This window comes from Rhipicephalus sanguineus, chromosome 4, assembly GCF_013339695.2.
Source record: "Rhipicephalus sanguineus isolate Rsan-2018 chromosome 4, BIME_Rsan_1.4, whole genome shotgun sequence".
Classification (NCBI taxonomy): Eukaryota; Metazoa; Arthropoda; class Arachnida; order Ixodida; family Ixodidae; genus Rhipicephalus; species Rhipicephalus sanguineus.
Window position 1 is genome coordinate 34,019,166 of NC_051179.1, and position 27,895 is coordinate 34,047,060.

General features: G+C 47.1%; 1 protein-coding gene across 6 annotated transcripts in view; it reads right to left on the bottom strand.

The window, feature by feature from the left end:
- The window catches only part of LOC119389742 (endothelin-converting enzyme homolog), a 152,263-nt gene that overhangs the window by 89,738 nt on the left and 34,630 nt on the right, over positions 1–27,895 (bottom strand). Inside the window, exons 1-2 of one of the 6 annotated variants that reach the window (XM_037657115.2) lie at positions 22,345–23,571; positions 8,752–8,779 (exon numbers count right to left, since the gene is read on the bottom strand). The exons of 1 other annotated variant lie outside the window; for it this stretch is intronic. In XM_037657115.2, coding sequence (XP_037513043.1) covers positions 8,752–8,779; positions 22,345–22,463 — 147 coding nt within the window. In that variant the 5' untranslated portion in view covers positions 22,464–23,571. Of the gene's footprint in view, positions 1–1,546; positions 1,568–4,744; positions 4,920–8,751; positions 8,780–22,344; positions 23,572–27,895 lie in introns of those variants that run through there. 4 more of the 6 variants (XM_037657117.2, XM_037657118.2, XM_037657116.2 and 1 more) reach the window with 4 other exon arrangements.

Sequence of the window (27,895 nt, forward strand, 5' to 3'; positions counted from 1 at the left end):
AAAGAAGAAGAAAGAAAGAAAGAAAGAAAGAAAGAAAGAAAGAAAGAAAGAAAGAAAGAAAGAAAGAAAGAAAGAAAGAAAGAAGAACGAAAGAAAGGGCGAGAAGCATATGGTACTGCGCTCGCTGTGTCGTCGTTTGCAGCGCGCATATTAAACGCTGCAGCCCTCTCATTCGTACACTGTCAGGGTTGCCATAAAGAAAGCGGCAAGGAACAACTGATCGCGCACAGGGATGTGTGTCTTGGATGGACAAATTACTACAGGACGCGTACACGGTGTGCGAAGCTAAATGCTTGAGTCGGATTCGGATATTTCTCGCATGTGACTGCTAATCCTTTTCTTATCCGGACAAAAGATACTTGTCACGGATGACGCCAGTATTCGTTACACAGAGATGTATATTTGTGCACGAAGAGAATGAAGCAGCTGCTTCGTGGACAGAAAGTCTTGACAGGCAACGTTCGAGCACTACAGACGAACCTGTTTTCTTCAGCGACATCTCAAATAGCAATACACAAACCACATGGTGACACAGACGAAGTTGCTCGAAAAAAAAAATACAATGTCTCGATATTAGTTTAGACATGTTCATCGAGATCGCACAGCCAGTTTTAAGTTCGAACAAGCTGCAGTGAAAGCGCTGTAATGGCTAAGATAACCGACTCGCATTGACTATACCGGGCAAAGTGCCATCAGACAGAGTATATATCTAATGATTTCGGTTTGACTTAGTGCGAAAGGTTACGCGACCGGTGGTTCGCGCGCGTTGGCCTCCCCGTTGGCTCTATCGATGCTAGACGGTTACTACGCGCCTTAAAGAGTGTAGTGCGATTGAAGGACGTACGAATAGCTCGAATCCCTACATAGCAGGAAGTGCACGACTGCGACGCTATTGCTTTTGATGGGCAAATCGTGGGAACATACTGCAATAATCGTGTGCAGTTCTCCAGTGGGCACTGCCCGTACATGACCGTCACTAGTCTGCACTCCTTTGTTCAAACAGAAGAAGAAAACAAAATAGAGAAAAAAACGCGTCACGTCGAATAAACGGCGCTTAACTGTGATTAAGGAGTCTTTCATATAGGACGACATAAAAAACAGTTAGAGAGGAGACACGAAACTTATAAATGCCGTAGCTCGAAGTACGCTGATCGTCCCTTGACGACACCTTTCAAAAGAACACGGTGCGAGAAACTTTCGGTTCCCAGGGCGACGGAGCCCGGATAACGACGCCAGGCTTCGTTCAGAACGTGCGTTCCTGTGACGAGCAGAGTTCTGGCCAGGCTCCCTTCGAAAGGGAGCACAAACTCTGCGAGCTGTACTAGTCGTGCGTGCTAAACCTCCCCGCGTTTCAGCGAGGAATATCACGTCGCCTACGCGTGATGACCCGAACGCGACAGCGGCAAGCATGGCGCACGAGGTGAGGGAGACGGCTATCAGCGTCGAGGGGGGAGAGGCGAGTCACAGTGACGCGACACGAGAAATAAAGAAAATAAATACACAAGGGCGAGCCCGCTGAGCAGCAGATAGAGACGAACACACTCACAGGCATTGTGGTTGTTCCAGCGGGCGCCCTTTTTTTTCCTCGATCGATGAGCAGCCTAGGCGTTCGCGCGAGCCTCTTTCCTTCCTCCTGTTGCGTCCAACGAAGTGCATTCCTGCGGGTAGCAGCAGCAGCAACCGACGCTGTCGCCGCTGACGATGACAACGCCGTCGGAGTAACTACGCCAGGCCGCACGCTCGAGATACATTACGCGTTTTGCGCTGCCGATTTCGCGGTCGCGCACGAGTCGCCGCGATCGGTCGCTCGCGCGATTCCTACCGACGTCATAGCGCGCGCCAGCGACGACATCGCTTCATCTCGAGCCTGCTCTTGCGAGACGCAGGTTCTTCAAACTGTTCGCGGTGCGGTGTGTGAGCTGAATAGATTAGGGAGGAAGGCGATGCGCGGAGAATCAACACTTGTGAGAACCGTGCGCTGTTTACAGGCGGTGCTATATTTACGAGCCGAGTGTTCTATAATGATAATAATTGCTGGGGTTTAACGTCCCTAAACCGCGACATGATTATGAGAGACGCCGTAGTGGAGTGCTCCGGAACTTTCGACTAACTGGGGTTCTTTAACGGGCGCCTAAATCTAAGCATACCGTCCTCAAGAATTTTCGCATGCATCGAAAATGCGGCCGCCGCGGCCAGGATTCGATCCCACGACTCTCTGGAGCCGAGTGTTCTGCAGCCTATGAATTTTTATATTTGTAAATAGACGGAGGTGCCTTTGGTACTAGAACCCGTGACCTTTTATGCGGAGCCATGCTCCCTAACGGGCTGCAGAAGATGGCGATATACGTCTCCTCGTCCGGAATCGCGTCAACACTTCCTCACGATCCTTCTAACATAGCCTATTAACACTATTCACCATTCGTACCATTTATTCATGAATATGCATATTTATTGTGATGACCCCTTAATAACTGGGAAATGTAAATTGGTGTTCGACTTTAGCGTTCGGTTTCCAGAACTCTGCGTTATGTTTTGGAGGATGATTCTTTGCGCGCGTTTAGTTTTCGCACGGCTATGGCCGATTGATTTCTTAAGGTTAAAGGTTGATTGTCCAACCAACCCGCTCCGCGGATGACGTCAGCATGACGTCGACGGATGGTCCCGTGGTTTCGCGTATTTCGAGAGGTCGTGTGCAAAAAAAAAAACGCTTAAAAAATGTTGGGCTGAATCATCGCGCGTTTTTTTATTGCCAATGTATATTGAGGATGCCACCTGCATAGGTTAAGATACGTCTATGTTATTTTGTTAATATTTGTTATGTTGAGTCGGAGTAAACCTTTTACAATCATGAATTCACCCGGCTTTTGGAACATTTTTTGCATGCTAAGTAGTTGCAATTTGCGTGTAGTATACAAAAGTATGACTAGCTCTGCAGACGTCATCCAATTCAGTGACTCCACGGCCAGTTGGTGTGAGAAGTTCAGTGGCGTCGCCAGTAGCCTTTCAACTATCCGTCTTTCCGGGCTTACCAAGCTTACATTATCAGAAGTACTAGCCTCTGTTGGGCATTACGAAAATGTAGTTAGTCATGATTGCAGTATTTTGTTTAGTTTCCATTTAACGACAATACCCGTCGTCTGTAGAAGCAGGCGCTCCTTGATCAGCTGCGCATTGGAATAGCCAAGTCCGGCGTTACATGCGATCGAGTTATTAGCACATAAATATTTTTTTTTTCTTCCAGTGAGGACGTGTGCTGGAGTTGGTTGGCTTTCCTCTCGGATTCCAGCGCCCCGAGAGCCACCGTATACGCAAAGCTGACAAATCGCGGATTATGCCTCGAGACGCGCCCCGATCCCAGCGTTAATCCGACTCCCCGGAAAACCCGAGCGGACGAGTGAATAAGGCACTTTTTTTTTTCATGACGTATGGGTAGGAAATAGGAGTAGACTGGACCGACGGGGAACTCGACACCTGGGTCAGCTAATTAGGAAAAGAGTCTTAAGCCACAGCTCGAGGCGAGCGAGAATAAATTGCATTACGGCTTGACCACCTGCCAGCGCGCGGAAACAGGTTGTGTCTTTTCTTCGTTAATCTTCTGTAGTTGTGTAGTTATAGTAGATGAACGTAACAAACTGTGGTTGTCTTTAAGTACCGTGACGAAGTCTTCGGATACGCGAAGTGGAGTCCTATTATTTTCATTTTTCTCTTCTGCAACAAGAGCTACAACTGCAGTGTATATATCTACGCAATTATAACGTTTATGGAGGACTAAAAATTGTTCACAAATGTGTGCTAATCTTACAACTGGATACATTAAGGACAACGGAGCTATAATTATAGGCGATATCACAATTGATGCATAGTCGGTTATTGCCAGATGGAGTAGACATTGCTGGCAGCTCTTTCTCGAAAACTTCTCAGTTACGCATATCAGATATGATAATAATTTGTGGAGTTTTACATGTCAAAACCACGATATGGTTATGAGGCACGCCGTAATGGAGGGCTCCGGAAATTTCGACCACCTGGTGTTCTTTAACGTGTGCTGACATCGCACAGTACACGGGCCTCTATAGCATTTCGCCTCCATCGAAATGCGATCGCCGCGGCCGGGATCGAACTATTAGATTTGAGAAGAGTGTTGAAGAACAGGATTTACAGACACACAAAGCACGGTTAAACATCATAAAATTTACTAACAGGATATCTACGACAAAAAAATAGCCTGGTCTCAACGGCTACTCTCAACGCTAGTCTCAACGTGAAAAATTTTATGTACACTTATACAAAAGTGTACCTTAAAAACGCGTTCACCAAACATGAGAAAAAAGATCGGTGAAAATCAAAGCTGAAAAAAAAAACAGAAATTACGCCAGATATTCGGAAATTGTGAACTTTTTTTTTTAAACACCAAACCGCACCAACAGTATAAACACTCGCGCCTTCGAAGCAAACGAAGCGAAGATAATCTTGCTGAGACGTGATTGAGCTGCTGTGGAAAAACTCGGTGGTACATCAACATTTCCTCGCTGCTTGCCAAATTTCCACATGTTGAGCGATACAGAGGGAGTCAAATAACTACAGACAAAACTTCCAAAGCGGCGCGCACGGTGCCTCGTGGCGGCGTGAACTCACCATTTAATGTTGAAAAGACAGGTCGTGCAAACATGGACACAAGAGAGAAGTCAAGACACCACAAACACCATATTAACATGAACACCTACCAACTATCTGTTATTCTCACCATTTCATCGTAGTGTTCCTGAAGAAGCCATTCCTTTTCCATTTCTTCGTGCATCGGAGGTACCTCCATAGCACGTATACACTGACGCTTCTTGAACAGAAGCGTTCGCTAATTTATCAAAAAGGCATCGCCTCTATACAAGTGACGCCCAACATGTTAGTTTGACGTCAGCACGTCACTGGAATGACTTATGATCAACGACCTGAGACGCGCTTTCTCGGGACATCATCTCTCGCTTTAATGCTACGCCGCACGCGCTGCACTATACAGTCAAAGATTCAGAATATTATTATCGGGGAAAGAATCTTAGACTATAGACTGCGATTGAGCACGGCACCTCGCAGCGGTAGCTTAACGGCTAAGGTGTTGGGCCGCTAAGCTAAGGGAGCGGGTTCGAATCCCGACCACGGCGGCCACCTTTCGCCCGGTGGGAAATGCAAGAACACCCGTGTACATTCTAAGACAAAAAAAAAGGAGGAACTTGCTTCTTGTGAGATTTTCTTTAATTTTGAGCTGTAGTTCTACGTAGTGCTGCTGCGGCTGCTGTGGTTACGGTGCTCGGTTGCTGACCCCAAGGTCGCGGATTCTATCCCGGCCGCGGCGGTCGCATTTCGATGGAGGCGAAATGCAAGAGCTCCGTGCATTTAGATTTAGGTGCGCGTTAAAGAACCCCAGGTAGTCATAATGTCCGGAGCCCTCCACTGCGGCGTGCCTCATAATCATATCGGGGTTCTTGCATATGAGACCCCAGCAGTTATTATTATTATTATTATTATTATTATTATTATTATTATTATTATTATTATTATTATTATTATTATTATTATTATTATTATTATTATTATTGTTGTTGTTGTTGTTGTTGTTGTTGTTAATAATAAAGAGTCATAGTTTCGCCGCAAGGGCGAAGCAATGAATGCGATAGCAAGAAATTAGTGCTATACGAAGTGAGGCTCGCCAATGGATACTCTCAGTTTGAACAGCGTTCCTGTTGCAAAGGCGGCCGAAGCAGCGAAGGAAACTAGCGTGCTTCAACTGTCGAGCTGTGACACTTGATAGTTCGCGCTCATCTTCTGTTTGTTCGTTTAGCGGCGTCCCTTCAGCTCGAGTGACTTTCGTACGCTCGGTAACATGAGCGCGGACATCACGGTGAAAGCCTGAAACATTCCTCTTCCCCTCACCGCGAGAAAACCGCGCGAGCAGACAACGGAAGGGCAATGTTCTCGCTGCGCAAATATAAGAAGCGAGCGAGCTCGACGACGACTTTTGAATGCGCCCGTCGTGCTGCTAGCGCCATCTCGCTGGTAATGAAGAAACGCTTATTATCGCCTGCCGTCTCTGAGTCCGTCCAGCGGTAAAGGGTATGTATCTAACGCTCGCCGTTAGCTACGTGGAGGATCTGCGTTTCGTGGCGTAGTGGATAGCGCCACTCGCTGCGGAGCAAGAGGTCCCTGGTTCGATTCCGCGCTTCGGAAGCATTTTTCTGAATTATTTTTCTTTGGGGCTTTTATATATATATATATATATATATATATATATATATATATATATATATATATATACATATACGGTGCATGACGGCGACGGGGACGGACATTTTCCAGCCGAGACTGTCCATATAATTGCTATCGCAATAATATTATGTTTATTATTAGCTGACACATCAGAGAAACAGACACTCTCTGACGCGTTGCGACGACTGAGCGAAAGGAAGCTCTCCGTGCGCGTGCTGCTGGAACACCGTTACCATCGCTCGCCGGCCCACAAAGTAGTAAGGCGTTACTGACCTTCTAGTATGGGTCGCACGAATGTCTCAGTTATGGCGTAAATGTGAGCATTGTGTGATCGCGCGCGCACGCCGCACTTGTTGCTTTTGCGTGTCCCGAACGCGGCGGCCACGTGTTTAATGTCGAATGCACAGCGACTCAACTGACGACACGACGACTGCTCAGTGCGAAGCAAAAGAAAGCTGCAGAGGATCGTCGACCGGCTGTATGCAAATGCAGGCTTCTGAATGCGCTACAGTAGTCATGAAGTCATGAAGTCAACAGTAAGTCATGAAGTCGGTGATCAGCCTTTGCGGCTGATCACCGACTTCATGACTTACTGTTTGCTGCTATAAGCAAGATTCATTGCAAATGAACGTTACGGTCACTGATTAAAGTGAAAAACGATTCACTGTGGACAGTGAGGAATGGGTTCCTTGTTGACAACGGATCGAAGCATTCCTTATTTACAGACATGAAGCAACCTTCGTGTTTGGAAACAAGGGACCCGTGACGTCGCTAGGGAGCCGGAGTTCGTGCAGGATAAAAGAGAAGCGTTTAATCTTTTTTTTTTTTTCGTAGATGCATGAACGCTGATTTGTGGCGAGTAATCTGCAGCTCAGAACCTTTTTTTCCCTTTAAGAGGCTTTTTTTTTTCCTTTTGTAAGGCGATGAAACGCTCAGAACTAATATAATCACACGACCTTGCCTGATCCTCCAGGTTCGATCGCTATATATATGCAACGGTATATATATATATATATATATATATATATATATATATATATATATATATATATATATATATATATATATATATATATATATATATATCTGCAGCGCCCTACCCACAGACATGTAATGTGCCGTCAATTCTTGCCGAATGTCGGGGCCCTGTTATATACCTAAACTTAACGTCGTGTTTAAAAACACTAGGAAGCGTCTCTTTCTCTCCCTCTCTCTCAATACACGTACGTGCCGCTTTACAAGACGCCTGACTTAACATTCTGCCGAGCCCCTTCCGACTTCATTGTAGGGGCAGAGTTCGCTACGTTCCCGTCACACTGAAACCAGGAAACCGGGGGACCGTTCCTGAACGTCGAATTCCCAGCATGGCGTGCAATACCGTATAGGTATTCGCTCACACCACACACAGGAAAAAAAAAAGAAAGAAAAGTGCGACCTTGCAGACTGCGCATAATGTCGAGTGGTCTAGCCAGCTGCTTGTAAATCTTTCTGATTCCGCATAATAAAGAGAAGTACAAGCCCGGTTCGCCATTATAATGGTAATCAGCTACATCCCGTGCGCTATAGGCTGCTGCGTGGCACAGTCACCAAATGTTGCCTTCGTGACCCCCATTCTTTATTGGTCAGCCTGTGAGCAGATGGAATTCTGCGATGGACGCTGGTGGCGTGCGATTTTAATGTGTAGAACAGAGCTTGTTTACTTACTCTGTCAAATATTTTCCCTTTTTTTTCTATCCAGTTTCGTGGTCAAGGGCTTTCGCCATTGTAATTATTCCGGAACACGGCTTCTGTTGAATGTTTATGCCATATCCGTGTGAGTCGGCCAACAGTATACACACTCACGTCCAGGAAACATTCGCGTCAACCTAAGTTGTTTCGCGAGAGCGGGCTCCAATTGCGTAATTTTTATTAACTGGGTTAAGCCTCGCATAGACCTAACGAACAGCTGTTACGCGCTATATTGGACACCTCCAAAGTCTCATTGAAACTCGGTATAATTTCCGTAAAGAGCTTACAGTAGTTATTATAATATGTCGGAATAATGTTCATTTGTAATTATGGTAAAACAAACTATTAAGTAATGTTTTGCCATTTCATTTCTATTTTTTGTATGACAGTGCTCTTCTTGGACAGTAGCAATGACGGACAGGTTGTTATAATTTTTTTCATGGTATGACTTTACTTTTTCGTCGTTAAGGACATGTATGTACCTAGTGTTGGCTACTGTATTGCTCTGACATGATAACTGTATCTAAAGCAGCCAAAATAACAGAAACAACGGTTAGAAAAAGACGCAGTAAGATTACGATCGGAAAACTTACGTACAAAACAAAATGTTGCTGGAAGTTCAGAACATATTATACGTCATCCTGGGCAGATGCAAATGTTATCTCGTTTTATCCTGCTACTGCTAAAAAATAATACTCTATTTGTCAAGAGTAGCAGATAGCCGTGCTACGGCCAGAAATTTTGCGAGTACACAGGGCCTCTTACCGGTTTGAGCTGAATGCCATTCATGTTTCTGAAAAGGAAGAAAGAAAAAAAGGAATACTGGTTAGAGCATAACGTATATATATTCGAAATACAGCAAAATTTCCACTAACCTAAAGAATTAAATTCTTAAGCAGTTTCAAGAGTGAAATAGGCTGGCGTTGTACGTGATACTTTACGACTCGTGTTTTTCATAGAATCAAAGCTAGAACGCCGGAAAGGGGGACAGCTAGAACACAACGCTCGGTAGTGGTCATTTCTGGCTTGCTTCCTTTGAGACGTTTTGTTCACTTCCCTGCCTTTCTTCAATTTCTCTGTCTCTCTTTCTCTATGTTAATTTGTCCGGAGAGCGGTGAATACTGCAACCTCTGCCACGTAATAGAGACTATAGTCGCGCATAATTTGCGCGCATACTTTGCGTCTGCCCAGCGTACTACGTGTGTCGAAGAACAACAAAAATGAGACTCTTCTCTGGCAACCACTCAAATATCACACCATTCTCGGATTTTAGGTCATTGACCCCGCGCAAAGTCCAGAAAAGATCGTCGGAAGATCCACGGAAGATCCGTGGAAGCCTATGGTCTAGGCTGCGGTATGCTGAATTAAACAACAGACTGTGACAGGTATACGTACATCGCATGGCATATGTTTAGTATGCGCGCTTTCTTCTCCGTTTTTTTTTACGCCATATTTTTCTCTAACATGTTTTATTCCATTTACCCCTTTCTACAGCGCGGAGTAGCCAACCAGTACTTATGCACTAGCTAACCTCTCTGCCTTTCCATCTCTTTTCTCTCTCTCTTCTGCCCAGTGCAGGACTGGACTCGTGTATGAGGCTGTGTCACCGTTGAGCTCTCGTGTCATCTGGACTCTATTCTTCTCGTCTTATCACTACTCAATCTAAAAACGTGGAGTAGTGACGCATAATATTTCTTCGATGTCTTCTTTGCATCCTATGACACTGTTTCTTGGTCCAAAAGGATGAACCGTGAAACGATTCCAGGAAAACATATGCACATTACATTTACTTTATTTATACAAACTGTGTTTCATTTTTTTCAGTCCCACCGCGTGCCATTTATTATGTGTGTGGGATAAAACATCAGGTGAAAGTCATTTGAGTGCAGCGCGCAAGGCAGACCTTACAGCCCCGAAAAGATGTCAACGCGCAAGAGGTCATGCCAAGTCATCGCTCGCGTTGTCGATCTTTTGACGTACGCTCGTGCACCATCTTCAACACGCGAAGCCTTTCAGCCATTACGAAGCAGCACCGCGCACCGCACACACGCCAACGCAAGGTGCCTTCGTTCTCGAAAACGAATGTTTGCTTCCCCTACGGGCATCCGCTGCCTATGCCGAGTACATCGGCGGCATGTCGTGCACGAAACCCGAGACAATGCTAATGGTGCGCAGAGTGTGTCTTTTTACTGACAACGGAGTCTCGGGGCCTATAGAATTCCGAAACCATTAAAAAGAATCGGATGGCATGTTCCGTAGCCACTTAAGGACTTTCTTCCGTGCGTACGGCCGCAAAGGGTAGAACGCACCACTACACGAACTGCGCTCGTGACCTGAACGACGACGCTGCCTTGCTTTCAGTTTTCTCTGCTAACGCTTGCGTGCTACACCACGTACCAATAGACGTCTCTAGCACCACGCCAATGCAAGCAAGAGAAAAACGGTGCCTGTAGAAGCGAGCTTCTGGCGAGGTCACGTTTGCTTACAGTGCACTACTTCCCAGCACTTGCACCCGTCGTTAGGAGAAAGCTCGCAATGGATTCGCCACATTGCTGTGTGCGTGCCGCTATGAGAAACACTCTGTTTAATGGATCTGCAGTGAGGTTTCTAAGATATATCGTATTGAAGAATGCACTTAGGAAAGAAAAGGCCCGGGGATTGCAGTAAGCGCTTCTTCGGCACGCTATGATGAAAAATAAAAAGATAGTTGTACTCACGCTAAGCTAAGGCAGCCTGCTCTGATAGACATTACGGTTCCTGTTGGATAATAACAGTCTGGAAGTAAAGCTCGAAGAACACACGGGCAGAGACAGTCGTTTGAGGTTATGGAATACGCTAATTCCTCTAACCAATAATGGAGCAGTAAGCAGCCTCGTTATTATTTATTCATTTATTTATTTGGTTTGAATACATAGAAAACACAAAGACACAGAGGAAATAGGCAGGGAACAGGCTGACAACTGCCACCTAAAGGGGCACAACGCCTGCCTGCTCCTTCGGGAAGGGGGAAACAGAGGAAATAAGATAGGGGAGAAAGAAAGAGGAAAGAAAAGAGAAAAAACAAACAAACAAATAACACAGACGTTAACACAAATACAGTAAAATCTCAGTGATACGAATCTCGCAGGGTTACCGAAAATATTCGTATCATCCGAAATTCGTATCACCAGAAAACATGGAAAATTAGTACGCGACAAAAGAAAGTTGGCATACGTTTTGATTTAGTATTTCTCAGGGTCGCAGCGAGGTCATGAACAGCTCTGAATGATCGCCAGTAAAGTTTTTAGACGTCAATGATCGTACTTGTACTCGCAAATATACGGTGCATGCGCGCGTGTGTAATTAATGGACCAGATGTGTTGTACCCCGTGACCGCTAGTAGCCCCTTAATCTTACTAAGGTTTTCTGCATCACACTAGAGTACTGCGGCGAATATCACTTAAGAAGCGCTTTGCACTTGATAGATAAGAGGCCAAGCACCTTCGCCAAGACCGTCCGCTTCGTCTCTTGGGGTCTTCGTCCACCTTTCATGAGACTTCATGACGGACCCGCAGCCCAAGTTTCAGTCTTGTTTCATAGAACGTCTGATTGCGGGGACATGGCTTGCATCGACGTGGCAGGCATGTGTTAACACAGTACAAAGACGCTGCTGCCTCGAGCACAGGAGCACGCGTCAACACGTCGGAAAAAAAAAAAAAAGCGTGACGTCAACGTCATTTTTATTCTAAACGCGAAGGCGCCTAAAGGCCTCGAAGATTCGCGCACTATTTTGGAGGCAACGATGCACCGGTGATGGTCGCGCAGCGCGTATGCCCGCGCCCGCGCGTAACTGCCGCGTCTTCCGCGACAGCGCAGGCAGCACCTGTTTGTAACTGTGCGCCAGCGTACGTTCGTATCAAACGTCGCGGTGTGCAAACCGGTTCGCAACAACCGTACTCCAATACATTGCAGGCTAATGGGCCTTGGCCGGGACTGCAGAAAAATTCGTATCACCCCGAAATTCGTACGAGCCGTGATCGTATCACCGGGGTTTTACTGTAAGTGGTCACATGGAAAAACGTCTATAAGCGCGAGGCCAAGTCGGTATTGTTTAAGAAAGTAAGTAGGGCTCGATGGGTCTGGGTAGATGGTAGGCGAAAGGCAGAAGAGAGTGGCAAACAATACATTTTCGAGAGGACTCAGAGGAGTACCCATGCAACCACAGCGGTGGTCAAGCGGTTAGAGCGTCCGCTTCCAGTGCGGGAGGTAGTGGGTTCGATTCCCAATGCCGCCGGGCACCCGCCTGTTCTTCTATGGGGCGAAAGGTACCCCGGCCTGGCGCTCGGTGTTGCGAGATACTCATTCCTCGAGACGGTGACCCATCCTTTCTGCTCTCTTCTTTCACACTTCTCTATACCCAGCGCCGCTGCACCGTACTCCCTTATGGGTTGCAAAAGTCAGCGTCTTTGCTCTCCTCGAACCTCTACTACTACCCATGCACCATTAAGTGCCAGGTCTTGCATCCACTTGCATTAGCTGGCTAGATTGCTTTACAATAACGTGAAATGAACTGACACTTATAATCAGTGTTGGCGGTAACGCGTTACAAGTAACGGCGTTAACGGCAACGCGTTACTTTTTTCAGTAACTAAGTAACGTACTCGTTACTGTTTCGGAACTGTACGTACTTTCGTTACCATTTTTCGGTAACGTGAGGTGTCACGTTACTCGTTACTTTCCATTTCAATTATACTCGCAGTCTTACACAAAATTCATTCGTCTTCTAGGAGCGCCTTTCTCAGAGCTAGCCTCGAAGTTATTTTGCCGCTGCGGCGGACTGCTGTGAGCCCGCCGAGCATTGAGAAAGCGACACCGCACGGGGTCCTTTTTCGCGCGGAGGAAATCGCAGTGGGGAGCAAATTGCCGAAATTTCTTGCTTGCTATAGTCGCTATAGTTGCTATAGCAACTTGCTATAGTTTCGCTACCTTGCTTTCGAGGTTCAAGTTGTCGTTGAATGTCGATGAAGCGAAATGTAATGCGGTCCTTGTAACCGTCAAAAGTGAGCCGTCAAGATCTGCTCGGCTTGCGGACATCAAGACTCGGTGTGAGCTTCAGCACAACGGAAGATGACTTCTTCGCCAAGGCTTTCTGAACATAATCGCCAACTGAAGATGAGGGACTGTCTACCTTTAGTGCCGCATGGCATCGCCATGAGCCGGCTCAAGGAAACGTCTCCGCGCGTTCACCAGCTCTTCCTGAATGTGAATACAGGAGTACCATATAGTGCGTTCGCCGAGCTCCTATTTAGCGTAGGTGTGGACGTATTCGCTAATAAGCGAGTCAAGCTGTGCGATAAAAGCTTTCAAAGGCAGCTGTTGCTTATATTCAGCGGTTTGTAGTTACATTAGGAAACTGTTCCTGTACTACTCTAGCACTGTTTATAGACTTCGTATTCAAAATTAGTTTTGCTTATTGCAACTGCGCCTAGATTCCTGGTTATTGAACTCCTGAGCAAGCGAGGCAGTCATTGATGTTTTATGTTATATTGCACTTACGTATGTGTTTAAAAAAATGGTCGACGATTTTGAGTACTGTGTTTAGAAAAATTTACTGTATCACAAACGGTTAACATCAATAACAATTTAACATGACGTTTTCTTGCTAGAAATACCTTCACGAGAAATATAAAACATAATTCAGTAACATGGACATAAATAAACACATGGAATGACGCGGAGGCAACACGTACAACTGATATTCTGGCGAAACATAGAGTTTCTTACAATAATACCTAGAGGGGAATCTGGCGCTAGTGTCTACGCGGGCTCCTTGAGCGGCGTTTCAACCACCATGGGAATGATGGGAAGTACAGGCTTCGGATCTGCTTCGGATGGCTTTTGTTCTTGAGATTCGCGACGCTTGTTTGCCGAGTGTAAAACAAAGTATATGAAATTATTTCCAGTTAAAACATGCTTCATTCTTGTGTACGTAAAACTTATTGCAAAAAGTTTGCCTGACCGTGAGATGGAAGTGAAACCTGGACAAACTCAACCACCAGGGTATGCATTGCTCTGCAATTGTGTTCCAGATTTGGCATTATAATGAATTATTTTTTTACAACACTTGAAAACAAACACGCTTGTTTTTCACTCGAAAGTACGCATTATCTATTTATGGAAATAACAGTACGGTATTGAGTGAGAAACACATAACGTATCGGCTGCTGCGATGCCAGGTGCGTCTGTCCAAGTGGTCTGCCTCCAACGCGTCTCTCGTTTTGTTGTGAAGTCAAGCCAGAGGAGCGTGAAGGTGCGTCTTCTTAGCTTCGCCGTCGTTTTGCAGCCGATTTGAACGAGTTTTGGCAAGACGCGCTTATAAAAAAACGTGAACTCTACGCAATTTCCTGCACTGGCATGGGACGCTACATCTATGCGCAGCGGTGAGTGCACGACACTTCACTAAAACTGTCATATACAACCTGTAAAGCTGCAACGAAACAGCAAATCAAGAGATCTAGCGGTCTTCAGCCTCTTTGAACAACAAAGGCGCTGCTTGTGTGCTTTGAAACGCACCCCACTACCCACGACTCACGAAGAACGAAACTGAAACTGTAGAGAAAAGTTTGTAGACAGTTTGCTAGCTGACGCTATCCATGGAATCCGAAGCCTGTACTTCCCATCATTCCCATGGTGGTTGAACGATTGCAGCGCCAGTTTCCTCTCTAGGTTATTATACGATGTGGCGAAAGAACTTTAGACTTTAGACAAACGAACATTTCGCATGCACCTCGCCTGTACGTCCTCTTTCAAGACCTCCACTGCCGCTCAAGCTCTACCCCAAACCTTTCTAAGTGTTTACTGACGCACTTTTTAAAAGAGAGTAAATACCTTAAACGCAGCAAGATACTTCTCCGTTGGTGAACGCCCTTTCTTCTATATCGTTAATCAAGATTACTTATGAAGAGCTAAATGTGAGGTTTCTGCCCTCCAGGATTGCCAGTGCCGATGAGATGGACTAGTTGCAAAAACTACAGGGCAGCTTTCCTGCACTACAAAGAATTTGAAGCAGCTTCACTGACTAGTTAAACAGCAGAGCTGCTGGCATCATTGCAGCGAGCTCCACTATTTCATTGCTTGACTCTGCTCTACAGTAGTTTTGCCACCGTCTGCACTGCTTAACCCGCTAGGCTAGTTACGTACAGCGTCTCCATTTTTATTGACCGGATATGAGTAGTGGGGCTTCGCTAATTTCTGTGCCACAAACTCGCGAGGAGCTGCGTTCGCTCCACAGTGATTAACCTCCATCCTAAACAGCTATATACGCTGTTAAAATTCATGAACAATGGCGGTGCGTCTTCTCCAAGGAGGTTTAATTTTTAAACCTCCTCACTACCGTCCTTGCTACAATTGTTACGGGCAATGTAGCGTTTCACGTGTTTCGGCCATGGCGACGCGCGCGAACGAGAACGCGCGTCGCGTCTCCCTCAAGTCCTGCAACGACTAAACACGTAAAACACCGCACTGCACGTAACAGTTGTAGCGAGGACGAGACGCACCGTCGTTGTGCATGAACTTTTGTATTGCAGGAAAGCTACCTTGGAAGGTTTGGCAACTCGTCTACAGCCAGTGCCGACGAGATTCTGCCTCCAGTGCCATGCTCGCGTGTAAAGTAGAAGACCGACCAGAAGGTCAAGCTGAGCGAAGGAGCGGACTCCTTATCTTAAAAATACAAAGTGCGACGCGTGCGAGGCTTCCTGTTAAGGGGATTAAACCGACGCGCGATAAGGAGCTCGTTTATAAGCCCCCAAATCCAGCTAACGAGGCTCAACTTGCGAAGCGCCGCATCTCTCACGAAGCAAGGCACAGCGACCATCCTGCGCGCAGTGTTCTCGCACGCGCATGCACTCCACTCAGTCGAGCAGCATTCTATTTTGAGCGACGAAGACGAAGCGGCCAAGCGCAGACCGACTTCCTAGCCGCCGCCGAAAGGTGTCACGCTGACTCGGCCTTTTCTTAATCCGGGTGCGAAGGAACAATGGCTTATAAGTGCGTGTGTTCTTGTCGCGGGCCGCGAGGCCCGTACTAGACGGGCTGACATGGGAGAGCCAGGCCGCAGACGCGTTGAAGTAAGGCCTGTCGCCGCGCTGCCTGTAATTGGCGAACGCGGTGACGAAGCAGCCGAGTGCGCGCCTTGTCTGTCGCTTTCGGTAGTTCCTTCCACGTCTGTGCGGCTGTAATGTACAGGACTCTATACCTTCTTAGTAGAAACACCTTATCAGCATTCAAGCTCTGCTATACTAGCAGCTTCAACTATGAGCGGCTTACAATGCCAAGTATTCGCCCCCATTCAACCGTACACTTTAAGAGCCAATTAGGTATCTTTGTCTTCATCTCGTCGCTCTCTCTCTCTCTCTCTCTCTCTGAAACACGCGTTCTATCTGGAGAACACTCACGCATGCGCGAGTGCGTCTTCTTTGTGCGTGCGTGCGTGCGTGTGTGTGCGTGTGTGTGTGTGTGTGTGTGTGTGTGTGTGTGTGTGTGTGTGTGTGTGTGTGTGTGTGTGTGTGTGTGTGTGTGTGTGTGTGTGTGTGTGTGTGTGTGTGTGTGTGCGCGCGCGCGCGCGCGCGGTAGGATGTCAACGCGAAAAAAAAAAGGAAATACTTTCCTCATTCAGCTTTGTTCAATTTACGTTATTTTATATCCGCCAAAATAAAAGTTACGCAACCAGAGACGTTTCCATGCCAACCGTTGTGACGCTCATGCGTATACAAGAAAAACACGATGCTTTCTCGCCGAAACTGCTGCTGAATAATTTCGTGGGCCGTCTGCGTACTTCTGGAAAACACAATTTATGGTAATATGTGGAGGGTGCAAATCGCCTGCGGAGGAATAGCGGAAAGCCGGATTTGAGCGAATTGAGGGTAGCATAAATGTATGAGCGTATTGTATAACTCTTTGTTCTTTTGTTTTTTAGTATGTTGGTGTTTTCATTTGCAGGAGTGAAGGATTATTACACACCGCAGCAGTACGAATAAATCAGCAAAATGAATAAGGATCACGTGCTTTGATTCTCGTTCCCGCTGTATACGGCGATAAATTGTTAACACTTTGGGGCCGTATACGATTTTGCTTGTAGCATTTCGTGTAAGCAGCTCTCAGTCTTGAAAATTAAACTTTCCGGGCGTCGTTAAAAATGGGCATACATTTGTTCACAGCTTGCATCCTTCTCTGTGATCCAGACCACACTTGTGGTTGCCATATCATCATCATCATCATCATCATCATCATCATCAGCCTGTCTACGCCCACTGCAGGGCAAAGGCCTCTCCCATGTTCCGCCAATAAACCCGGTCCTGTGCTGTGGTTGCCATAACTGAGATATAAAAATGGGAGTAGGTGGCTGTTTTAACACCGCAGAAACATGAGAATCTCTAGGCCGCTATCGACAACCTTTTTTGACTCGCCCAAAAAAGCATACCACTTTCACAGTTCACCTTCTTCAGTTCCATGTCCATCTTCCCCTCATCTTATGTAATACACCACAATTGCAGCTAAGGTGCAATCAAGGACGCTATAGTTTTCATATAACCTCCTTGGGGACAATAGGTGATGACGATAATAATGACGATAACAACGCGGTATGCGATAGCGCGATGACGATCAGTCAAGACACCAGGAAACGGGAACCGACAACTAAAGACCTGCACAGCGGCAGACGCCCCTCCTTTCGAACACAATGGGCCCCTATTCGACGCTGCGCCCCACGCTGCACTCTCGCGGGCGGCAAAAGAAGCTATATACGAGGAAGACTTATTATTAATCAGGATCGCGTGCCAGCCGCGAGGGCCAGTGGGTCACCAGCGACAAGAACGAGCGAGAACGAACAAACGATTGCACTGTGGTGTATAACCTCTGGTTCCCCGCTGGCGCCGAGACCTTTGCACTCTCAGCGTCGTTTTTTTACGGTCGTACACTCGGCACACGAAAGTGCTCTGTAAGAATAAAAATAAAATCCTTCCATATCGCTCACGCATGCCCGTTTCATAAACCATGCTCTGGACCACTGCGGCCATGCCCCTCGTCTGTTTTATTGTTTTGCACAGCCCGACGCGTTCTCGCTTAGCTCAGACGACAACCCGGAAGTGGTATGATTTCCTGCTTGAACCGCGTGCCGCTTTTGTAAGTTGTTAGTTACCACCTGCTGAAGCGTGGACAAGTTGTTAGCTCGAAAACAAAGAATTGGAGCGCGCGACAATAAAGAGGGGGCTGAAGAGAATATACGGAGCATGAAATTAACGATGACAAATGACGCGGTATACATTGTGTGTGGAGAATACACGGTCGAAGAAACGAAGCAATAGAAATTTGCATGGTCAATGCGGACTTGCTGGAACTAGAGCAGTTAGGACAGGAAGTGAGCGGCGTGTTGAATACAGGCGTTTGTAGAGGGTGCTCTGTGAGCTCGGACAAAAAATGACGACTCTTCTTGAAACGCGTGCGCGTATACTTGGCAAAGCAAGGTATAGTACGTCTTGTCGTCGAAACAAATGGCGCCATGCCGGTGTTCCGCAGGCGTTCACTCTAACGTGGCACCATAGGACACTGTTTCAATTCACACATAACGCAGGCCTCGCAGCACACGTATTATACACGCCAAGCAATATGCCTTACATGGCGATTTTTCATCGCAAAAAAAAAAAGAACCACCACCACCACCAACAATAATAATAAAAAAGAACGAAACAAATATTAATTAATGGTGAGCGTCAGGTTCGTAACAATAAAAACGAATGCTGTGGCTCGGTCGGCTTGAACCTGGAAACACTTACTCCCCCCTTACAGAAAACGGAGCATCCTACGCTTATATGCTTTGTGCTCCCAAACTCAAACCGATGTAACTGAACTAGACATTCATCGCGACGCTTGAGTAATGTCTGCTTTCTCTCGTGTCGTTATGCCCGATGAAAAACCCGTGCTGGCACTCTTCAGAACACTGCGACCGACTATACGTTGCCGAAGCCCAGACACTATAGCTTGGAAACTATCCTTTAAGTACGGCCTTCGCCGAAGAATCATGAAAGATTGATCAGGGCGACCCGTCTTGCGGGGGTCCCTCTAGAGCAGAGCCACGAGAGGGCGCACTTTGGCGCGCAGGCTCCCTATACGTTTCCCGCCCCAGCCTTTCAAAAATGCTTGGCCTGACGCGGCTATTTGTCAAAACGGCTCAAAAGTGGATGACGTATAAGGAGGCGTTGTTCACGAGTGTGTTTGTTCGAGAGGTTCGAAAAGGTGATGCTGCGCCCTCTTCCCATCGTCACCTACATCGATATGTTATACACATGGTCGTCAAGGTTATCGCTTTTTAAGCGAATCTTTTATAAGTTACATATTTCGGTGGTGGCGGCACAGTTCGCGAAAAACTGATGCCGGCGAGTGTTCAGAACTGCGAGCGAACACAAATGCGGCCCTCGAAGGTGTACCAGTCACACGCGTACTTGGATGCGCCGTTTTCAAATAATTGATGCTTGCTCGATCGTGGGCTTGTCGGCGATCATCCTTTTCTGATATGGCAATCTGATCTTTTGTCGAGGTCGCTTGTCATTTCACGTTGCCACATTGCATTGCTCTCTTTCATTGTTACATTTCATTGTTTCACGCATTACTGTCGTTGTAGCCTGTAGCAACAAAAGTGCTGCGCTGCTAAGCACGTGGGTGAAGGTCTGATTCCCGGCATGGAGGATGTAAACAGTTAGGAGGGAATATTGCGCAATGCGAAAGAAAGAAAGAAAGAAAGAAAGAAAGAAAGAAAGAAAGAAAGAAAGAAAGAAAGAAAGAAAGAAAGAAAGAAAGAAAGAAAGAAAGAAAGAAAGAAAAGAGAGTAGTAGGTCAGGCATGCACACATGCACATGTCAAGCTGCGCTTGCCTCCATTTTCCCGACAGGGGAAGAGCTCCTAACTTTTTTTTTAACGGCAAAGAAAACGTAACCCTATGTTTCACCTGTGATGTCATCATTGCATGGAGGCCTGCATATATCAGTGCTTCAGAAACATGTCGCCTACATGTCCCACAAGTCCTCTGCAGCGAAACGCGAAGTGATGCCTCGTATATGACATCAGCCGTCACGTCGTTGTGGATGGATATTTGAATGCGCTCTGCGGTAACGTTACACTCTTGTTATTTTTTCTCATATTGCATTACACATCTATTGTCACCTATATTTTTCTTTTTCATATTTTTGTTTCCTAGTTGTCTGAATCATGCATTCCCTGCATAGAGTTCTTCAAACAGCCAGATTGTTACTACGGGATAAAGTGTCACAAATGTCAAGTGAATTTTTATCACTCTAAAGCTATTTGCTATTTGAAGGTACGAAGTTGGAATACCCAGAAATCAGACGCGAGCGCAGCGCTCGGGTTCTTCGAGTTAGTCGTAGCGACACGCCTGTTAGCGAAGGAAACGGAACTCCGACGCATGACACAAAAGCTTCTTGCTTGCTTGTCGATCGGACGATCAGATCAGGCAAGGGAGGAAGCAAGATTCGAAGAGAAAGAATGCATCGTCGTAGTTGTGCACACGCGACTGGCAAGGGCGCCCGTTGAGCCGTGAACTGTCGCGAGGCCATAGGGCGTCGCCGGCGCCGCAGCGCGCCTTTGTGGCTTCCTCGCTTCGCGTCACGCGCGCTGCGTTGCGCACGTCCGTCACGCTCCTCCGCGTTTCGCGCACAGTCGGCGTGTCCCAACGTCTCGCGACGGCGACAGCGACGACATGTGGTTGTACGTCTGGCGCTCGCGTCATATGCACGTCAGCGTACAATTAACGTCGACCGTCGACGGAGGTATTCCTTACACACTTAATTAAGCTTGATTAGTTCGTGTAAGGAAGCGCTAATCCTACAGGTGCATTGCCATTGCAAAGTTTTGTTTGGCAAGGAGGGAACCGGAAACCAGCACCTGGTTAGTTTCCATGTCTTTCCTATTTAACTCTGTATTTCTCTCGTGTTGAGAAATGATGCAAGGGACTAACGTTTCAAGACGTGGTATATGAGTAACTCTTCATTACACAGCTAAGCCTTAGGGACGCATTGAACACATTAAGTTAACAGATACAATGCTGTATTAAGCCTGATTATGCCGCGATAAAATTTACTGAGTTGAATTAAAATTTGTGGCTGGGTACATTGACTGACTGTGAGGACGTTTCGTTACGTTTACAGTAACTTCTGTCTGCGTTTTACATATGCAATTAGAGGAGAAATGAAGGTCAAGAATGCACTCCTCAAGATATCCTACGCCAATCAAAATGAAGACTCTTGCACCTGCCCGTGTTCATATATGTAGATTTGACAATGCGAATAAAAAGGTGCGATGTACACACAAGCATGAGCTGGTTGAGTAAGAAAAGCTTTCTTTTCCCCCTTAAGAGCAAACTTGATAAATGCATTGCGGTTACGCATTCTCATACAGCACACCGACGGTCAACTTTCCTTGGAAATTAGCTCTGGTCTGAGGAAAACATATGCGCCACAGAAAAGCTCACAATGAGTTCATTTGGTCGTCACACAAGTCCGATACATTGTAGGATCCTTTTAAACTAAACGTAAACTCCGTAACCGCGAAATTACGCAAACGGCCTGAACATTTCGCTCACATAACAACTGTACTCCTTTTCGTATTCAACATGTGGCTTTTGCGAAAAAAAGAAAACACGCGGTCAACGTCGACTGCACTAACGATAATTAAAAGACTATTTCGAAACTATGCATTGACGGGAACTACAGATGTATTCGCGCAGCTACATTGCGTTATGATCACGGAGTTTATCATTATTGTATGAGAGCCTCAATGGTGGTGTCAGTGGTGGAGGTGATACCGAAACAGGCACGTAGCCAGGATTTTTTTTCGGGGGGGGGGGGGGGCCCAAAGCCTAAATGTTCGAAAGAAAGTCTTTCCACGGCAAAAAGAAAAAAAGTTGCCCAGGCACATAGAAGGCTGGACGAATTTCGGGGGGGGCCCGGGCCCCCCGCCCCCCCCCCCCCCCCCTTGCCTACGTGCCTGTACCGAAATATCCAGGGCGGCCGAAAGTCGGCACTGGCAGGATATTGCTGCGTAGCGCCACTTTCGCGTACTTTTGAAGAAAGTGAAGATAAGCTTAAATGCCTCTCGGAGCGAATGAAAACTCAATTAAACACATGATCGATAAAGAAGACACTTAGCGTAACCGCCAGATCACTTGTGTTAAGGGTGTGAATATTTGAATCGGAAGCGTCTATCCATCGGCTTGGTGATTATACGAAAGAACTTCGCGGGCATTGCACGCAGCACAGAGACGGCAAAGCAGCACCGGAAAAGCAATACTGACATGGTTATACGATTTCTCACCCGTTCCTGGCGTTATTTGTCCTCGTCGTCGGCGGGCCGCCGGAGTCCTGACCCGGCACGGGCGCCTGGTCCGCGCGGCGAGGCAGCGCATCGCCGTTGGTCGAGATGGAAAAAATCATCGCTTCCGAGCCGCTGTCTCCGCTTCCGGACGAACACGGAAAAGACGGCAGTGTCCCACGCTCACGTCCCGCTTCGCTGGGCAATCGAATTCTCGCCGAGACTGCAGTTCCTTCGTGTACGGAGTCACCGTGGCTTGCTGCGACAGGCGGAAGCGATTTGGTGACTTGAAATGAGCGCCGTTCCGGCAAATCTTTGCAGTTAAGGTCAGGTCACTGCGTAGCCGATAGCGTCATCGATTCTCAGGTTTCAAATCCGTTGGAAAGGACTGCGCTTTCACTCTTGTGTATCTGTAGACGTGTGTGCACAACGCCGGCCGAAGACGGGAACGATTCGAGATCGCAAACGTCGAGCACAGACGTCCTGGGCGAATCTTCGCGGCAGCGTCACGCCACGGCGAGTCCTGATGCAACGACAGCCTCTCGAGTGAGCTTTTTCGTGGCTTCTTCCAGAATAGAGTTCTGTTCCTTTTGTGACGCACACGTACGATGCACAGGGGGTCTATCCAGTCTGATTTTGCAAAGGCTTCTTATATTCAATAGCGTTCCAGGCTTTCAATGAGACGCTCACAGCCTTCTCAATGTGTGGGCTTCTTACGTCTATCCATACAAGCCCTCGGTTCTGGTCTGCACCATGTTACTCTATACTCTTTCCTACGCTCCGCTCTCATTCATTTTCTTTCTTTCTTTATGTTCGTCAGTGCTTCCTTCTCCGAAGAATGACGAGCGTGAAGGAATTGATTTAATTTACGGTTTATCCACTTCCTACGTACTTCGTGCCCAAAACTGAAGGGAGAACAACTCCGCCTCTTCCGTCAGGCGTCACGCCGTCTATCAACTTCGCGTAATATCACTTCCGCCGCTTGTAAACAAACAATACACGCGACTCACTTCACTTCAGTCTTAGAGAGGGAAATACCGACAGGACGAGGCAACAAGTTAAACATCAAGTATATTAGATACCGAAGTTCATGAAGGAAGATAAAAATGTAACGGTACTTGAGTCGCGAAAGTCCATTTCTCCGTTCCGTTCACTCGATCCGAGCTAGCGAGCCAAACATCCTCTCAGAAGCGTGAAAAGAAAAAAGAAAATAAAAGGAAGGGATAAAAAGGAACGCTTTCTTTCCTCGGGTTCCCGGAAATTCCACTCCTCCGACGAAATGTCGCACAAGACACTCCTGGGTATCAAAAATAAAGAAAAAGAATCTCGAAGCCGGTGCCGGCGGCGAACCGTCCGAAGACAGCGGAGTGACGAGGCGAAGCGATCAAAAAAACACGAGAATCCCACCAGCGTCGAGCGCAATCACAAGACTTTCTTTCGGCGGGCGAGCGCCCGTGGGGCTAGCTTTATACGTTCGCGCCACCGATGCAAATTGTTCGCGTCTCTCGCGCGGCGGAGACAGGCCGGTGAGGAGGAAACCCGCTAGCGGTTCGCATCGGAGGAGAAGAGTCGATAAAGAGAGAGAGAAAGCTGCCACCGGCTGAAAACGAAAACGGGCCAGAGCAAAGGGCAGAAGCGAAAGCTCCTTTCCCTTCCTGTCACAACCTTCCAGCCAGCTGCCAAGCGCACGCGACAAAACTCTCCGCCTCTGCGCCCTTCGCCCCCGGTGCCCCCTGGAGAACCTTTTCGCCGGCACCCTCTCCCTGCGTGTCTTCCTCTTCTGCGGGTCTTGCTCGACTGCGGTCCTCTCCCTCCTCTCAGGGGTTAGAAGGGGTCTCGCGTGCGCTAGTGCCGCAACTAGTCACAGGAGAGACCAGAGGCTCGAAGGTAGAATCGGCAGAGAGGTTTCTTTCGGAGAGGATTCGGAGCACTCGCGGAGACACACGAGCGATTATATCCGCCTCGTGTTTCTCATTGTTGGCCTTTTTGTGTGCCTGTGACTGATGTATGTGCGTGTGTATCTACGTGTACTGTTTCGTGCGTACGAGAGCTCTTTCGAGAGTCCCTTTTTACTCGCCGTTGCCCCTCCTGTCGTCTTTTGTTTCGCAAAACCATCAGCCTTTCTTGAACCCAGCGGGGCCTCAAAACGCCGCTGCCTACATGTTTTCTCAAATAGCTGTCCGCACTGTGGTTTCTGCTGCGAGCCGCGCTTCCTAAGCCGGATTTCCTACAGTGATTACGCAAAGCGCGGAGACGAAAAACGCTGTTTTTCGAGCACTAAAGGCGATTTTGTATTAGCTCTTGTAACGATGTTGAGAGCAACCCTCGTTGTGAAGGCGGTAGAAAGAGGGGAATGGGGTGGGGAGGTTACGTTAGGTCAGTCTGAGTAGTAGTTGGCGCAACCAGCGTGTACCGCAGACAGGTCGTGGTGCAACCAGTGAATTGCTCTGAAGTTTGTTGCCCCACCAGCGTGCGTTGCTACAGTGTAAGCGTCACATGTTGAAGCTTACCATATCCGTTTCACTTGCGCAGTGCCGTATTTCGTTTGCCAAGGTAGGGGTCAACGATCAGTTTTCAGTAAGTTCGCAACTGTGTTAAGAGTTTCGAGCAGTGTCCTATAGCTTGGGCAAACGTTTCTCGGTCTCTGACGTAAACGCGACAGTTATAATCGATCTGCGCGATGCCTAATCATCGTTCACGGAGCTAAAACGCACGACAAGGCGAGATGAAGTAAAATGACAAACTGGGCTACCGCGAAAGCCATCAGAAGGAACAGCAGTAATTTAAGCCAAGCAGAGCATAGCGGTACGGAAGTGCTCTATTTGTAAGGGGACATTAGCTCTTGCTACGAGCGGTGAAAAACGCAAATATTGAAGAAAAGACAGCACGTGAGTGCTATAGGAATCGCAAATCCACGAACGGGATACTGATCGCCTCTGATGCATTCACTGGCGCACTTGCGTATGACTTACGACGCGCTCGACACCGTAGTCAGAGAGTTGTCAGCGTATTCGGCTCTAAGATCTGCTCACATGTAGCTCCATGCTATATTCGTCCTTATTTCACTAATTAAGATTTATCGTCTATATACTTCACGGATATCTACAAAAGCGGCACGTTGGCAATAAAGGGACTCGTAACTCATGTGCTCAACTTCCCACGTAAAAATCCGTCGTTAGCCACATACTCAGGGCACTCTCTTTACCAGTTCTTCGAAATGGATATCGAGTCGTCATTTTAACATGATAATTTCTATTGTTACTACCTTCGTAACCTCAGATAAGTTCCAGCCTAAACAATAACGCAAGGATTAGGTCTCCCCAGCAATCAAGGTATTTCCTAAGCTTTATTCAGTTGAATTGAATGTCCTTCCTTCTGCTTCACACATAGGGCGGCGCGGCAGCTTCCGACCTTCGCTGAAGTATAATCAAACGATCGGGTTCTCTTTCGCAAGCTCTATTCAATGAATAAAAAAAGTCACATAGTTCACTAATTGTCGGCTTCGGGGAGAACGTTGTAAGTTTAACGAGCGGCTGTTCGTTTCCACAGATGAATTTCGCAATAAATAGGGCCCGCAATTGACCTGGGATGGTGCCATGGACCTGTCCCCTGCAGCAAATGCTGCGACCGAGCCGTCAAGGCAAGTCATGCGTAACCGTCCGTAGCCCCTTTCTGACCTTTTCTTTCTATTTTTCCTCTATTATCACGAGCGAGGAAACTGGCCGACGGCGGTGTTTACCTTTTATAACGCAACCTAACGCATCCTGATGTAGTAACCGTGTAGTAGCGAAACGTGATTGCGGCATAACACGTCCTTTTGCAACATAAACACGATTGCGAAGGACTGAAAAAAGTGAGTCTCGTGGACAGAAATTATACAGACTAAACGCACTGTGGGAACCGACGCATACGCAACGCTTTTATGAGCCAGCAAGGCAGATTTAGGTCCTAATTTTAACGCAGCACACCTACAAGAACAATGCACACTTTCGATGTAGTTGCATTCAACCTGGATTCAAGACCACTGACAGAAAAGTTCCTGGGTCCTTGGCCTACGGTCTCGCATATATGTAAGGCCACGAAAGCCCTCTTGTGCTTCTTGAGGAACACCGGACTTCACGAGCGCCTGTGAACTGTGTAGTTTCAAGCTAACTGGTCATCTTTCTTACTCTTCTTCTTTCTTCTACCTTTCCTTTCTGTTATTTCCCCTTCCCCCACCCCAAGTGCAGGGTAGCCAACCGAGCCAAAGCTTGGTTAACCTCCTTGCTTTTCCTCTTCGTTTCTCTCTCCCTCTCGATGTAGTTCCTTCAATATTCATTACAAATATTAGTGTTTTCAAAAAAAGAAACATTGAAGCATATTATATGACAAGTGCCTGCGTCAGCTATAGAAGGGGACATTGCAGGGAAAGCGGAGCCTTTATTTGGCACTAAACTTACTGAACGATGAACTATGCGCTTGAAATTGTAGAAACCAATGAGGTTTCTAGGGAAATTGGCAGAAACGGCTATTGGGAAATGCAAACAAGACAGACGTTCAGGGGAAAGCGGCAGCTTAAAGTGATGATAATCGTTGAACAGAGAACAGGTTCCAGCGACATAACCTGTTCAACGATTTCTCGTAACTACTGGGGAACGGACAGATAACGCGCAAACAATATTTACCCATTATGTGGCAGCCAGTCGACATTAGTCGTTATTCAGCAAACACCAGAAGACGTTAACCGTCCTTTAGCCATTAGTAGCCAACACCAGAGGACATTAACCAGTGCTTTGACATCCGTAGTGTCCTGCTTCCTTTTTGCACCACCTGTATATACGATCAGTTACTTGTTGCGGTAGATGTGTTGTCCATAAACGAAATCCTATGCAGGACCTTTGTCGTCTCTTGCCATCTCTTTCACGGTTCAGTGTTGCCAGGTGCTCAGCACCAGGAGCAGCATGTCAGGCGAATAACCAAACATCTCCAGCATTGCATTAAATCATTTCTCTCTTTCTCTCTCTCTCTCTCTATCTTGTTGGTTGTACATACTTCAAATATCAGCGCAAGAAACGACAGGACATACAGAAGAAAACGCGCACAGCGCTGTGTGCGTCTTCTTGTGTCCTGTCGTTTTTTTGCGCTGACATTTGAAGTCAGTATTGTCCTATCTCCAGGATCCGCCCACTTGTTGTTACGTTACAGAAGGAGGGACGCACGACTTTTCGAGGGAAGTATAGTAGCCCTAAAGAATGACGGTGCACTGTGCTCCGCGCGCATCTACATACGCCGATGAGCCGCGCTCTTTCCACGCACCCTGCACGCATCGCTCGAACAGGCACAGCACTGAGTCCGATATAGATATCAGCACGTGCGCTGCATGGCACGGATGAGTGAGTTAACTTTTTTCTTTTCTTTTTTTTTTTACTGCGCGCGTCCTTCGCGCAGTGCATGTCACGCTGCCGGAATGATGACTTCCAGTACGAACGGGAGCGAGGACACAGTGCACCGGTACAGCATTGGAAAACAAAGTTTTGAAGTTATCCGACGTAAAAAAAGCAAATAAAGCATCAAC